At 39.6% G+C, this 16264-nt stretch overlaps 1 protein-coding gene and 1 long non-coding RNA gene across 5 annotated transcripts in view; one reads left to right on the forward strand and one right to left on the reverse strand.

Moving 5' to 3' along the window:
- Positions 1–16264, forward strand: part of stac (SH3 and cysteine rich domain) — a 35468-nt gene that overhangs the window by 8693 nt on the left and 10511 nt on the right. For all 4 annotated transcript variants that reach the window (XM_056393893.1, XM_056393894.1, XM_056393895.1 and 1 more), the window contains 6 exons: positions 3034–3167; positions 9279–9360; positions 9587–9693; positions 10869–10950; positions 11936–12003; positions 15413–15510. In XM_056393893.1, the coding sequence (XP_056249868.1) occupies positions 3034–3167; positions 9279–9360; positions 9587–9693; positions 10869–10950; positions 11936–12003; positions 15413–15510 (571 nt within the window). The remainder of the gene's footprint in view (positions 1–3033; positions 3168–9278; positions 9361–9586; positions 9694–10868; positions 10951–11935; positions 12004–15412; positions 15511–16264) is intronic.
- LOC130180393 (uncharacterized) overlaps positions 1–16264 on the reverse strand; it is a 38074-nt gene that overhangs the window by 3352 nt on the left and 18458 nt on the right. The window contains exon 2 of the long non-coding RNA XR_008829397.1: positions 10856–10925. This is a non-coding gene — a long non-coding RNA (uncharacterized LOC130180393). The remainder of the gene's footprint in view (positions 1–10855; positions 10926–16264) is intronic.

The following is a 16264-nucleotide window of genomic DNA, read 5'->3' on the forward strand; positions in this document are numbered from 1 at the left end:
AGGTGGAGGAACCATTGTCGCAATGTAGGCTATCTGCACATGAAATCAGGAGGTGTGTAGTAAGATTGGCAGCTTAACGGATCAGTGTATGGCTATTGCAGCTTTATGCAGCTTGATAGGGGTACTGTAAGGAGGACAAACAGCAAAATGGAGGAAGAAACACTGTGCAGGAAAGGATAGGAGAGAAGATGAAGAAAAAAATATGGCAGGAGTCTTGTTCTTCTAGTGTAAATGAATAATAGACTTTAAAGGCAGAGTAGCCAAGAAAGAGCAAATGCCAGAGAGAGCAACACTGTCAATTCATTTTCCCCACAGCTGTAATGGCTTTAGACCCTGGACTCTTCTCTTAGCCTGGAGGAAAAAGCACCTAAACACACACACACACACACACACACACACACACACACACACACACACACACTAACGTCATCACCTCGCCATTACCAAAGGAGGAAGACAATGTCAGCTTCTTCTATCGTCCTGCTAAAACACAGCATTGAGTTCATTTCTTAGCTGTTACAAGTTAACGTGGAGGCATCTCACAATTCTCCCATGTTGGAATGAGTCAGCTCAAACAAACCAATCAACAACAGCTTGACAGGAACTTCATTTGCTTCCTGCTCCTGCGCATCCGCAGAGACAGACAAGAGCCTGAGCCAGGGTGGCTTAAATATACCAAAGAGAAATTCTTTGCTGAATGAGAATGACACTCAAAGTGCTCATTAAGCAACATCATCAGTTGACCTGATTTCGAGTGACCTAAAAATTGGTGCAGGTTGTGCTCATTGCCTCTGCTTCTGCAGCAGTTGTTGTTGTTGTTGTCGTTGTTGCTGTCGGTGATCTGTAGCTGTCCGGCAAGGATTCAGGCAAGGATCACATTTCTCTCGGTTTCCGTCTCAGTGTAACCAGCTCTGCCAGCTCAGCCAAGCAACACAAGAGCTTTAAAAATGGGGGGTGCATATCCAGTTTTCCAGACATTACTGAGTTTAACTGCTGTCCAGCTCCAGATAGCCGTGACACCAGGTCACATTGCGGCACGTGAAGAGCAAGCAGAGATTTTTTTCCCCCTCTGCTGGCTGCGTAAATTACACATGAGGGGCTTTGTACTTTAAGCACACAGTGTCTTGTGTTTGCTGTCTTGTTCGGGGATCAGGTGTTCTGCTTGGTTTCATTTTTACAGTAGAGCATTACCTCTGCTCACTGACCCCCCTCGGCCTGCTCATCAAACTGAATATGCTGCATTTTGAGGGTAACCTGGCCTGAAATGCTGATTTTATTTACCTGCCACAATGGCCAGCCACAAAGCACAAAAAACATTGACAATCTTTCTGTGATGAAACCTGATTGGTCAAATCATCTTTTTACCTCCCTAGTGCTCTTGACGCCCACTGAAGTGGATCAATGATTCCTTTGCATATCCATACTTTCACACGCACACACGGACGGTGTGGGCCAGAGCAGGGCACGTGATCATTGATTAATCAATAAAGAGCTGGAGGCGCATCGCTGCCAGACTACAACTATTGCAGCACTGGGACTTGGTAACAGTGTCCTCCCTTGGTAATGTGGAATAGCTGTTAAATGATACACCACTGCCGGCTGTAAGTGGTGGCTTTTGTCATGCTATGTATAACACATAATGGTTTGCAGGTAATTTGTCTTCTCAGGAACCCGTCTCTGCTTTCATCTTCTTTGATAGATCGAGTCCACATGAAAACAAAAGAATATTAATTCACATTTTCACATACTGGTCCTTATACCACTAGTTTCCACTGTCCAGTAATAGTTTGTTATTAGCTTAACTACTAAATAAAAGTTTAGTTCCATCAAACATATTATTTGAATGCAGAATATGTACAGAGTTGATATTTGATGTTTAAGCTCTGGCAATCTGACTCCCTCCAAGCATACACAATCTCAGTGGAGCAGATATTGGACTCTGTGCCTACAGGTGGATTGTGGAACTTATGAAATGTTATATTAACATTTTTTTTGCTGGCTTAGCCCAATTTTCAGGATCTTTTTCTCACTGTAAGCAGGAATATGGCCCATGATGTTTCAAGGTCTAGACAGTAATATCAAGATCTTTCAAATCTTTCGAAGTTAAGGCACCTGAACTTTTGACAGATAAGTGAGGTTGAGCTATTTACCTTCTCAGTCTAGTAACTACCTTCTTAATGATCAGGTCCACATTTATTTGATTAAATTTGTAAGATGACCAGTGAAAGCCAGATTTCCCCTGCAGTGATATCACATTTAATTCCTCAATCACACCATTACCATGTATTCATGCATACCTGCCAATTCATATCTTGCCCTTTTGTTGTCTGTCTTTTAGCCTTACAAAATCATTCACGGTGACAGTCTAAGCTCAGTGATCTTCATTAAAGACTGAGCTGTCACTGTTGCCATGTGAGCTTTATTCTCTGCAAGCATGTCTCTCTTTACAATCTCACATTTCCGCCCAAAACTATCACTAATTTTTCTGCTCCATCATCTACAGTCTCTCTCCTTTGTATTTCACAGAGGTTCTTCATTTGTTATTCTCTCACACACACACACACACACACACACACACACACACACACACACACACACACACACACACACACACACACACACACACACACACACACACACACACACACACACGCTCAATGCTTAAAGTTTAAATGTTGCGTAACTCTGGTTCGCGAATAAGTCAGATTAATCTTCATTAATTCCAGCCACAGCGAGTCACGTGTTAATAAGTGAGGGTGATCTGCACTCAGACAGAAGTTTGAAATGGTTTCACATGTCGGAGATAGCACTGGCTCAGTTACATTCGTATTGATGGTTTTGCAGAAGAGCACATCACATGTCACATTAGCTAAATTTTGTCCCTGTTAAAATGTTCCACATGTAATTTTATTTTGGCTGGGAAAGGCTCCAGAAACTCTGGCTTATAGACAATAAATAAATGAATGAGATGGAGTCCAGTTCCTGACAAAACAGATTTGAACCTGTTGCCTCTATTCTGTGTGTGTGTCTCAGGTACCACAGCCAAACATGTGGTGTTCTTGGCGGGAAACACAGCAAAGCACGGCCTGCGTTGCAAAGCCTGCAAGATGAGCCTCCACCACAAATGTGAGAATGGAGTGGGACAGCAGCGCTGCATGGGAAAACTGGTAAGATGTACGACACAGAAAGATACAAGACATCAAGACAAGATATAGGCGGAACGCTCTTCACTTAGCTGTCAACATTTTGGGAGACTCTGAGCTTCAGGGATATAATAATTGATGTCATTATGAACAACCAAAACAGACATATTGGAGTTGGCTTTCTGACGATTTCCCACCAGAATGTGCTTATTCAGAAATCACACTCTGTATGTGTGAGTGTGCCGGTACATCTGTGACCACCATCCATCCTCGGCATCATCCTCATGATCGTTATATCATCACTCTGTCGGCCTGTGTGTTAGATAATGTTAATGCAGCACACCATTTACAAAAATTCTGACCTCCACCTCACCTCTGTCATGTTCTACCGTGCTGCCGTCAGCATATACCATTAAGTCAGGATCAATATGATCACACTGATGCAGCTTTATAACCACCATTGAAGATCAGTTTTATTATGAGTTTGGCATTTCACAGTTTTCTTTACATGTAAATCAAGCCTTGGTCTTTGTCGAGTTACAGGGTGCAAGAGTAAGATTAGTCATCACTATAAATGATTAAATTCCATATTTTCTAACACCAGCAGAGGTTATGAGTTTGTGAGAAGTTTTCAGTATCACAAAGATGGAGAAGTTGGCTATAATGACTGGTGATAATTACACTGAATAAATAATATAACAGCATATTGACAATCTGCTGTTGTTATCTGCTTGTCCCTGTTCTCAGTTTCTTTTGTTTTTGTTTTGGTTATTAACACTTGAGCATGCTGAACTCTTAAAAGTGTTAGGAACTACTATTAATTTTGTCAGGAATTTGTCAGCTACATCCTTGTTATTTTTATCATATTCACTTTTAGTCAACCAAAGTTTTAGTTGACTAAAAGTCTGGGCATTTTAGACTTATCTTAGTCAAAGAAAACCATAACTATTTTACTCTGTGCTCATTGTGTGCTGTTAATATGACGCGCACGGCACAATAAAGTCACAGTCCGCTGCGTCGAAAAGTCTATAATATATAGTCAATAAAAAAAAAAGAGAAAGTCTGGTAAAGTTTTTATTTGTTAAACTCTATTTTAGTCTCGTCTTTCTTTGTCAATGATATAGTATGTTGATATAGTTAGTGTTTAATGTTGTGATGTCTCATCATTGTCTCATCTTTGCCATGGAAAAAAAGGTTGTTGATGAACATATTTAGTCATAGTGTTCATTCACAAAATTAACACTATAAGGAACCGTTTAGGCTTATTAACCTTTTCCAAAACCACACTGGAAACGGCACTGGTCAACCTTAAAATAAACCGGTTTTATTCATCTATAGTTAAATCAGTTTACTTGCCTGTTAAGTTTCATAAAAGCCACTTCCCTGCTAAGGACCTCTAAAACATTAAATTAGAGCTGATTGGTCGATTTCAATTATGCTTATCTGTTGACATAAAAAGCTAGAGCGAAACTGCCTTAACTGAAAATTTATTTAATAGTTGGTATAGTCTATAAGCTTTTCAGTGTTATTACTTCAGAAATTAGAGGTAATGACCACGTACTGTAATAACCCTTCAACTTAGTAATCGCTATCGTTATTGTGTCATTTCCCTCCTAGAAACACACTTTGTGGAGGTCTATCCTCATTATTGGGTGATGATAAATCAGACTGTGGGCTATGATGCGATCCACAATCATCAGCTGTGGACGTGCTGCATTATAATGAAACCAATTGGTAACGGAGTTGGTTTGTCGGGGCGAGCAGGCTGTTTTTTTTTACTGGGGAGGGATCAGTCACACTAGTGAAACCAAGAGCCAGAAAGGGTTCAATGCTTTCACCTCCATAGCAGTTCAGAAAACTGGCAGTCAGAACTGAACTAGTGCTCTTTAGTCTTTCACACACATCACACAGTGAAGAGAGAGAGATTGTTGCACTGTCAGGTCATATTATGTGTGATGTTGTATAACTTGACTACACCTCGCTTGAGGAAACTTAGCTGGAATCAGTTGAAGAAATCTGGAATAACTTGAATAGCTTGGTGTTATTCAGCAAGAATAAAGTGAACTGACGTCTTATGGAAATATTATGGATGTGATACTAACAGCACAGGCCCTTTTTCTCCTTCCCCGTTGTGACGTCTTTCCACTAGATGCCTTAGGGATGAGGCTTGAAGATATGATCGGCTCTCAGGAGTGGAAAATGAGGTTGAGAGGTCATGCATAAAAAGGGAAGTTTCCCCAGTGGAGAACAGCTCTAAATTCTACTTACTCTAAACTTGGACACTTCTGCAGCCATGCTTGTTTCTGTTGGCTCGAGAATGCTTGAGCAAAGAAATCAAGTGACCTCATGATCTGAATCTTCAGTGTATCTTAATTTTTTCATTAAGTTTCTGAACTAACTGACACAGTGATAACGACTCTAACAAATCTAGTTGAAAAATCAGGGGTAATGAACATGTAAGCCTTTGTGGTTCAGCTATTTCGTTATATAACTTTACTTCATATGTATTTATTGCTTCAGATAGCAGAGCTGGGCTCCAAGAGAGAACCTAAATTTATAATTATTGGTTTTGGCAACAACCAGCTGCAAAATATTAGCGTAAATGATGCAGTTTTAGTTATTTTACCAGTTCTACCAGAGACTCTTCAAAAGTTAAATTTCGGAAAGATTGTGTTATTTACATTGACACATTACTTTATGGCTCTGTATACAGTTTTATTGCAGGCACAGTATGTTGGTATCTTAGCTAACAAAAGCTGAGCACTCACTAGGAAAGAGTAATTCTCTCCTAACACATGGTTGTTATTCAGTCTTAACAACAACAACTCCAGTCCAATTAAAGTTTCTGGGAGACCTGCCAGTTTGGATCAAACATGATTAATAATCAATATGTGTCAGTTGATATGTGAGTCACTGCTTGAAACTCGGCAAACACCCTCAGTCAGTAGCCAATGAGATTTGAGTCTTACTACAGTGCTTGAGCTACATATTGCACCAGATCTGCTGCAGTGACACAGTTCAAAAAGTTGAAGTGATTCAGAGCGATACTTATGATAAATAACATGATTCACTTATCAGGTTTTGACGAGCACTGCTTATCGCTCACCCGCAAACAATAGCAGGTGTCCTCATTTCCTCCCGGTCATTGAGCTCATATTCACAACCACAACTTCATGCAGATCTTTTACTCCATCTTCCTTAATTTCCTTGGTGCTCACTGTACACATGTGGTTATTCAAAAGACTTGCAAGAATGCAGCCTAGAGCACTGCGGTTTAGGAAGTCAGACCTGACTCGTGACTCTGCTTTCAGCGATTGAAAGAGACAAGATCACAACATTTGCATGTTTTCCCCCAGTATTCAAAAGCTTTGGATGAATTTCCTACTGTCTATGTGATCAAATAGCAGTACCTCCCAAAACAGGGAATGAGGAAATACACAATTACGCTTTTACAAAAGCTGATTGCAGCTCTAACTGAAGTATCTGCTGTTATTTATTTACAGTATTAATAAAGTTACTAATTTCCCAGCTAACATAGAAATTACGCAGTCTTAACCATGCCAGATGAATATAACTTATAAATGAATGAACAACCTCAACTCTTTCATGTTAGTTTAAATTTGTAAACACATCTTGTTCTCTCTGTTTAGCCCTTCGTCTGAAGAGGCTGACATGTGTGTGATGAGACTTAAGTGTGTGTGAAGTGTCTAAATCTTAAAATGCCAGCTTGGTGTTTCAGTATGTACAGGATAAACCTAACTTTTGCATAACAATGACTTAAACCAGCATAGTGAGGGTCAGGGCTGTGTGTCAGTAAAGTTAGTTGTACTGCTCACCTGTGCTTGGTTGTAACCTTGTGCACCGAGGAAGGGTTCCTGCGCAAAACATCTGTGCATGAATAAATAATTTAGGTGCTGTGCTGTTCTCATCATGACTTTTGATGAATATAAACATGAATAGTCTATATCTAAAACTATGACAGAAATGCTTCCATGACCTTAACTATACTTTTACCTGTATCTCTAATCACTGCTGTCACAACATTGGTGCAGTAAATGCAGCAACTGTGACAGGTGTCTTTTGTTTGCAGCCAAAGTAAAAAAAGAAAAAAGTGTGCTCCTTTAACCTTTTCCTTAATGAGTTTGCCCCTGAAAGTCTGACATGCAGTTCTTACGATGGGCCTGAAGAGCTCAAGGGTTGCTTATTTTAGTCGTCTCATCATGAGAAGAGTTAAACAACGAATCAAGGAGGACTGATTAACCAATCGCGGTTTGAATACATGAAATGTAAACAAACAGAAACAGTCGTGATGCGCACATCCAGTAAAGAACTGAAGTTATCTTATCAGTAAATGGCTGTACATTGGTTATCTGGGATGTTTTCCAGAAATCACAAACCTAGAGAAAATGCAAAAAACTGTGAGTACTTACATTAATCATTACTCACTGTGCCTCAGGTAACATGTCTTCAAGGACTTTGGAGAATTTCAATCTCCTGTCTTTCTTCTGTGCTTAAGACAGATTCAAAACTGATGGGGAAGTATTGATTGGTGAGGACGCAGGCAGATAATGGATATAGAAATGATAAATGTTTGAAGGCCTTGGAAGATATGAGGACATGACAGGCAGATAAATTAAGACCTAGACTTTAAGACCAGTTTTTCTAGTCAGGTGACCACAGGCAAGCCACATCTTCTACTCCTTTATGTTTTGATTTGAACATAACAAATCATTTATGAATTTATGATGGTCATGCACCAATTAAAACTGTAATTATTAATATTTTTCATTCAAACAATAATGTGCTGAAATTTAATTTAAATTGAGTGGAACTAATGTAGCACCTCTGCTGCGGGGTAGTGCAGTATTGAGTGTGGACTGAGTCTGACGGCCCCTTCAGCATCTGCGCTCCACTCCACCCATTCTGTCTCTCCTGCTGTGTAACTCTCAAGCTATCCAGACCAGCAGTCGTGCGATTGTTTTTCACATCCTCACCTTTTTTTGTGGCAGTTAGTTAGTTGCACTGTGATTACACTGCATGATGCATGTTGTTCGCTCCTCTGCCCTGAATCAAACCAGTTTGTTCATTGTAGAAAAACACGTGTCACTTAATGTATGCCAAACAAACTGCTTCATACATTGGAACTCGTGCTCAGATGTTATAAATAAATAAAATAATAATATTTAGTTCTAATTGTTCAGGCACTTACAAGCATGAAACGATGTATCAGTGTCTCTATAAACAGGATTACAACCCATCCCCCATGGAGACATACTGTAGGTGCCAATTAACGTAGCTAACTGCTGGTTTTGTGTTCTTTAACCACATTCACAGTTGCGCAGTTCACATCTTTAATTAGGACAGAAATACAAACAGTTGAACTGTCAAGTTTCAAGTTGTGTTTACATGGCACATGTGACACAGTGTTGATAAGTATTATACTGGTATAATAAGTAATGCATTAATCAAATCATGTGATTACTGGCTAATTGTTACCAATATTGGTTTATAAAGGTTCTTAATAGTGTGTATATATATATATATATATATATATATACATTTTTTAAAAATATATATATTTAAAAACACTGGCACGTATTTTTTTCAGAAATATGTGATCACTATTTATTAATTCACACATTTTTGTTTGGATATTTACTTCGAATAGTTTATAAATATCTTATAGCAGATTAACAACAAAACTAAGATTAGGATTCATGCTCAAATTAGTTTTTTTCATGTTTCCTTCTTTTTACATTACATTACATTTGTGATCATTAGCATTAACTGAATATTTGATGATTCTGTTGATCATTCCCTCATGAATATGGCTGTGTAATTAAAACTGATGACTATTTTGTGCATATTTTATTCATATTTAAGGTATTATCTGACACTGGCCCGTCTGCTCAGTTTGTGGGGTGAAATATGCATGAGCTTGCTGTAATGCCTGGTATGCAGTATGGCAGAACTTAGGCTCTACAATGTCAGCTGTGTTCAGAAATGTCAGATTAAATAGAGTTATGTGCAGTATGTCAGTGTCAGGATGCTGTGCTGCCTGCGGTGCAACATATTGATTTGTCTCTAATGTCTATCGCCTCTCTTTTTTTCCCCTCTCTGTATTCCTCTCCCCAGCCAAAAGGCTTTCGGCGGTACTACAGCTCTCCATTACTGATCCAGGAACAGTATGGCTGTATCAAAGAAGTTATGCCCATTGGTGAGCGGCTTAGATCTCCAATATAAGTTCTGTTCTGTGTGGGATGGGATGCTCTCAAGTGAAAACGTAACTCAGCTCTTCCAGAACCACTTTTGCACTTGAACCGTTTTATAAAATTTACCTACATTGTTATGTAGTATTGTGAATCACCACTTGGCTTTCACAAGAGCTTAACATTTATTTGTCATCATTATGTCATTATGTCTTGTATTATTCTTTTCTAAAGCTTGTGGCAATAAGGTGGACCCCGTGTATGAGGCCTTGAGGTTTGGGACATCCCTGGCACAAAAGGCCAAGAGGGCCAGTGGCTCTGAGTCTCCACACAGAAACTCGGTAAGAAAAGCATAATTTATCATGTCGGGAAGTGTTTGTTTTTACCCTGCTGACACATAATACTGTACCTGTCATAGATTTCAAATACAAATCGAAAGAGAAAGATTCGAATTCAAAGAGAGTTGTTGTTGTTTGAACTATTCCATGTCTTAGTAAAAACTATAATAATCTACTAGTGAACTAGTAGTGAACTAGTCGATTATCCCAGTTCAGTTCAGGTATCACGCTTGTTGTAGTTTTGTCCCACTGTAGCTGATCGTCAAAATAGATACAGCCACTGCAGGGCTGTAAACACTACCAATAAAGGCAGTCTGGTCCAGGCAGTGTCAAGACGGGAGATGTCGGTACAAACTCTCATGTTACAGCTCTGTAGATGGACTAGACTGGTTGGAGAGCTACAGTCCTTTCCAGCCTCCTTTCAATGTGTGTGTAACGCACAAGCAAATCTGTGTTTCATAGCTTATCACTTCTAATGTAAGCTAAACTGTATAAGCAGTCTGGACATGAGCCTCTGTATGATGACATCTGAAAGCTGTTGGGTTCGGGCCATCCTGTCCTGTCCTGTACAGCTGTTAGTGAATGGGTGTGTGTGTGTGTGTGTGTGTGTGTCAGTGGAGACTCAGAGAGACAATGTGATCTCAACAGGGGTTATGCTAATAGTTTCCACATGCAGACTTAGAAACCGTGTGTTTGCTACACTGCAGATTTCTCCAAAACAGCTGGTTTGTCTGTGAGAGTGGGTGTATTTTAGCTAGTTTCATACTTATTGATCTACAGTATACCGCCATCTATCTCTGTTTATCACTTTCCCTATCTGTTTCTGTTTATCCATATATCACATATCTATCTGTATCTCCCTCTATCTATGTCTATATCTATTTCTATCCATCTCTCTTTAATAGATCTCCAAAGATTAGTCTGAATCCTTTTTTAAACAAGAAATGCCAAAATTATTTGGTTCCAACTCTCGATAAAAATGTTTTATATGACAATAATGTGAAATATATTTGTATGTGGGATTGTGGGTTGGACAAAACAAAATATTTAGAGACGTCACTTCGGACTTTGGAAGACTGGGATGGACATTTTTGACATTTTTGTGACGTAAATAGACAGAACGATTAATTGAGAAGATTATTGATAGATCTTTTGTCTAATGTACCTCATCTCTGCAGACCAGTGACTTGGATAAGGTTCCAGAGGAGGTGGTGGCTCACAGCAGCAGGCAGGAGCTGTCGAGAAAACACAGTGATGATGGTGAGTATCCGTTATGGTACACTGTGTGCATCTGGATCAAAGCCATGTAGTCGCACTGAGAAAAAAAAAAATACTATTCCTATTGCTCTTCCCACAAGTGAGTCTGAGAAGGTTGCAACATCAAATCCTGCTCCTTTGAACCATCAAATAAGGTTCTTCATTATTTTCCACTGAGTTGAATTTGCTCTTTTTGCTGTGGTATCTCTGAGCCTGCTTTAGAATACGCTGTAGAAAAAACTTACAGAAATGTGTGGACCCCTCTTTTTTTTTTTTATCTTGCATTATGTGTAGGTGTTGATTTAGTGATGCTGGGGATTTTCTGCTGCACAATAGCCTCTGTAGTGAAGGGCAAGGCACTGACCCTTACAATCCAATATATTCACCCTGAGCAGCGAAGGCAAAGAGAGTGGTGGAGCGCACCACGGTTCTGGAAAATGCTATTTGAAGCATAGCTACAGTGCTGCTGAAATATTTCCCACAGAGAATGGCACCTAGCCCAACAAAATAGTTAACATTCAACTCATCTTGTTAGCCTATGCTATGTGTTGACCACAACCCTGTTCTAGTTTCTTGATAGTGTTTCGGTTGATGGGAAAATACAGCAATGGTCAAGGAGAAGCTATCCAGAATTGTGCTATGGATATTTATCAACCTTAGAAGTCGAGTCATTGTGTTTTTGGTTACATCTTTGATTTGTTGATACCGTCAGTTTCCAGTTGCAAACAAGATACCTCATAATCACACCAGTTGCTTGCTATGACTTCTTTTAGACCCATTCGATTTCACAGTAATGACCCCAAGATGTTTCAACTGGTGTCACACTTGGGACAAAATGTAAACATTTTGCCCTTTTCCTAGTAAAGTTCTAGCCGGGGGCAAAGATATCAGCATTTTTTTTGTGTTTATAATGGAAACTAATAAATTCTTGTTTATTGAAATGGTTATTAATTATAGTGATTTTTTCTTTGTTTGTTTTTTTTCTCAGTCTTCACAGTCATTGAGAACGGGACGGAGCATTACCACCAGCCAGAGGGAAAACCTGATGATTTGCCAGTAAGGAACTAATCAATCAAATAATTTTACAAAATACATGCTGCATCTAATTCCTGATGGCTGTGTGTACACGAGTTTATTATATGCCTGAGTAGTACTGTTCTTGTAATATAATGCCAGGAACTAAATTCAGAGGAAATCAGAATGCTTTAAAGTTTGCTTTGCTCTCTGTCTCTGATGATGTTGAATTTGCAGGAAATTATTTTCACTTTTACAATATGCAGCTTTACAAGCAACTTGACATTAAGGCACCTATTCTATCAAAAGACCATGTTTGACAAAACTCTAATCTCAGTGAATTTCAACTGCCAAAAAACCTTTTATCTACAAGCTGTCTTTTCTTAATAGCAAGGCAACCGCCTCATTTTTCTTTAAAATCTTTGAAGAGTCAGTTGTTCAAACAGTTGCCGAAAAGGTTGCACAATTCTTTTGTCCCACAAAAAATCATGTGATCATTCAATTTAATTTAAAACACAAACATCACCCAGATGTGAGGTAAAGCCTTTTCACCTGCAGAGACAATTTGCTGCCACTTTTGTAAATAAAAAAAAAGCCTTTTAGTGAATGATAAACTCATGATTACATAACGATGAAAAAGAAAAAGTAAACTGAAGATATTGTTTTAGAGGAATGGCAAGCTTAAACTGTCTTCTCTGCAATTTCACGTTAGCAGCTGCAGTAGCCAACTCCGCTTGGTATTCTGCAGGCCAATAGTTTTATTGTAACACTGTATTATTGACGTATTCTGAAAACCTCTGAGAACCAATTTTGTTCACTGACCAACTTCTGAACCCTGCCTGGTGACTCTGAGAACTGCTACCCAGCCAGTCCAGTCTGCGCCCATTAAGCATGCTGCACTTGGCCCCGCGCCTCTGTCGTTGCTGCTGAATTTCCCAGGGCTTTGAGGGAAAACTTCTCTTCCTGCTGTAACAAATCATACCCGAGCTGACACGACCGCTGGCCTGTACTGATACGGCAAAGCCTTGACCTTAATGTTTGGCTCTTCAGCTCTGGGATCTGTGCTGCTGTATTTATTCTCTACGGTGTAGATATAGTGCTGATAGTGCAAAATTCATGCCAGAGATAGATAAAGGTTAAATGTCTGTGAATATCTTATCACCCCTGCATCTTTTCATCTTCCATGGTGGGATTTGTGGAAGAGGTGCTTTCAGTATCAATGTTCTTTGTACATATTTTCAATGTCCAGCCATCTGTCATGTTTACTTTTATAGTTTAACGTGTTTATCTCCATTGTCAACAGTGGAAAAAGAACCACAGATACTTGGACAAACACAAAAATGAAAAAATAACCATACAAGGCAAAAACACACACACACACACACACACACACACACACACACACACACACACACACACACACACACACACACACACAAACACAAACACAAACACACAATATAATCTAGCAGTCCGGCCATCCATTTCATGGAAGAGACTTGAAATGCATTGTGTGGTGTTGTCAGGCTGGACCGAGCACAGCTGGCAGCGGGCTGTTTGTCTGTCATCCGACGGGTCCATTAGCTCAGGCTGGCGGACAGACAGATGGAGGCTCGGCAGGGTAATGAGCAGAGAAAAACGCTCGAAAACTGCTTCTTCACCAGTGAATGGGCCTCCAATTTGAGATGAGAGGCTCACACGCACAAATGGGAACACACACAGTCACACACAGGATCGCCATCTGTTCACAGTTTCCAGGTTTTGTGTTAAACTCCCCGAGATCAATTGACAGTAAAATAGTCTGGTTCAGTCTGGTTGCTGTTATTTCTTTTCGCTTGAGTTCTCTCTTTGGAAAGTTTGATCTTGTGTAGGTGGCGCTATTTTTGTTTTTCTGTTCATCTAAGGCAGGTTCTGTTTATTCCAAACAAACTTCTATTGCTTGTGATGCTGCCGGGAGCATAAAATCTGTCACTAAATCATCTCCACTGGAATAAAAATATTGGAAAATAGCACTTAAAGCTTAGTTAATAATTTTATATCTATATGTGGTTCAAATTAATCATTAATCAGCATGTGGATTGTGAAAAGGGTCGTCAAAGTGTTGAACCCACAGAGAATTTTAACCCTGGCTCTGCGGTTCCTCTCAGCTCTACGGAGCAGTTAAGCATTTTTTTGCTCATTGTTTTGGTTTTCCGGCCCACATTATTCCTGTTTTGGTTTATTTGTTGCTCTCATCTGATGTTTTGAATAAACTCAGGGTACACTACGCACCCAGACACAGAGACAGCAGCTAAATAGCCAGACAATTTCCTCAGGAGTTGTAGGAGACCAAAAACAGAGCTACAAGGACAGTGAATATTGGACTCGAACTTCAAACAAGCACGACTCCAAATGAATGTTAATAATGCATCTGCTGAATGTGCAATTAGACAACTCTTTGCAAACATGTTCATATCAACATTATAAGGTGATACAAGTTGTGTTTCCAAGTTTTTGTACTACCCCCAAGTAGCCAAAAAAAAAAAGCAACAACTGTAGGACTAAAGGAATCCACGCTGCTTTCTTTTTTCCATTTTTCCATCGTTGCATTGTCCTTCACTTCAAATACTGCTTTATTTCCTGGAAACTCATTTACAAAGGAGACCATTATCTTGGCCTGCCCATCCTGTCAGCCACTTTTCCAGGCTTCTACAGCATCAAGACCCTCTCAAGGCCAGTGAGAAGCTTTTATTTAGCTGTAATGGATTGCCACAGCTTGATGTTGTTGTTTTCACCCAGAGGCCACAGAGGTAGTTTGCCTTGTGGCCGCAGTTAACTCAACTCATCCATCAGCCACTTTGTCAGTCCACGTGGGTGATGTCGGGGAGCGACAGAAGAAAAAGCACTTTCCCTCATTACTATACAATGCCACAAAGAAGTCAAATACTCCTGCTGTCTTGCAAAAATAGGTCTTTTAGCACCATTTTCCTCCACGCACCATGCAGGAACAAGACAAGTTGTCCTTAGTGACCCAGCAGGCTGGATTCAGACTCAAGGTATTGGTGATGAAACAGGAAAATGCACCCACCAGTTTTCTGAGCAGGTGTGAAGAGCGCCAGAATGGCAGCATATCTCTCTGCTAATTGTGCTAACACCTCTCCAAGAACTTCCTCTCCACCCACAATCCTGTGCTGTTTTAACTTCCTGAGCGTTCTTGAAAACCCGATCCTGCCTCTCCTACTCATGTTGACGCTGGATTAATAGGAACAGATTGCAGAACATCCAAAGCAGTTCCTCCATCTATCAGTGTACTGTAAACAAGGGCTTCTCCTGCTTATGTGAATGCCAAAGGAGTAATTTAAGATTCAACTGCAAGAAAAGGAGCTCTAGAGAATATGGTGTTTGTGTGTCTGAGACTTATTGAAAATCAAATCTGTGTGCTCATGTGTCTCTGTTTATCTTTGCTGTCTAGTTGGAGCAGAGCCAACTACAGAAAGAAATCCTCAAGCTCAACACATATGTGGCTTTGTACAATTTCACTGCCCAAGAGAGCCATGACCTGGAGATGAGGTCAGTTTACACACTTGTACACACACATGTTAATTAATAAAGAAATCCTGCTACACCACACACTGTCACTACTATAAACAGCACCTGTCTGGGGACTGCAAATGAAATATTACCAACAGATAGACTCTGACATGCCTACAATAACTTGTTTTGATCCATAATCACTGTTAAAAAATGTTCTGAAGAAAAAGAAAAAACTAATTTAACATATTGCCATCTCAGTTCTTCTGTAAGCGTGATTCAACTACACTGTGAAAATAGATTTAAAGTTTCTGAAGATAAACTGAATTCATTAGTTCGTACACATGTACTTAGAGAACTAATTTTTGCGCCTTATATTAGTGTTCTGACTCATGAATTGCATGGATAAGGAGCTTTGGGTTTAGTGTCTAATTTTTGAACAACTCTAAAATCATAATATATTGATTAGTTTCACAAACCTGCCATGCACACAAAGCCGCAATGAGAGAAACAAAGCCTCTGTTTCTGTGACCTTTTAATGTATGTCTTGAAATGTACATCTCTGTATCTTATGCATGTAAAGAGTCAGACCACACAGAAACACTTACGCACACAATCCAAACACACACATTGTGTAAGTGTATAGAAGGTGTTTTATTTACTATTTTAAGTGTGTCAGTATCTGCTATTGACGAGCTGTTTGCTCCCTGTCAATCTTCACTTACTTTTTCATGCCAAGAAATCAAGTTTCCTCTTAATTAGTGTTTTTAGCATTTTGAATTTGGTTGCATAT

Source organism: Seriola aureovittata, chromosome 13 (assembly GCF_021018895.1).
Source record: "Seriola aureovittata isolate HTS-2021-v1 ecotype China chromosome 13, ASM2101889v1, whole genome shotgun sequence".
NCBI lineage: Eukaryota > Metazoa > Chordata > Actinopteri > Carangiformes > Carangidae > Seriola > Seriola aureovittata.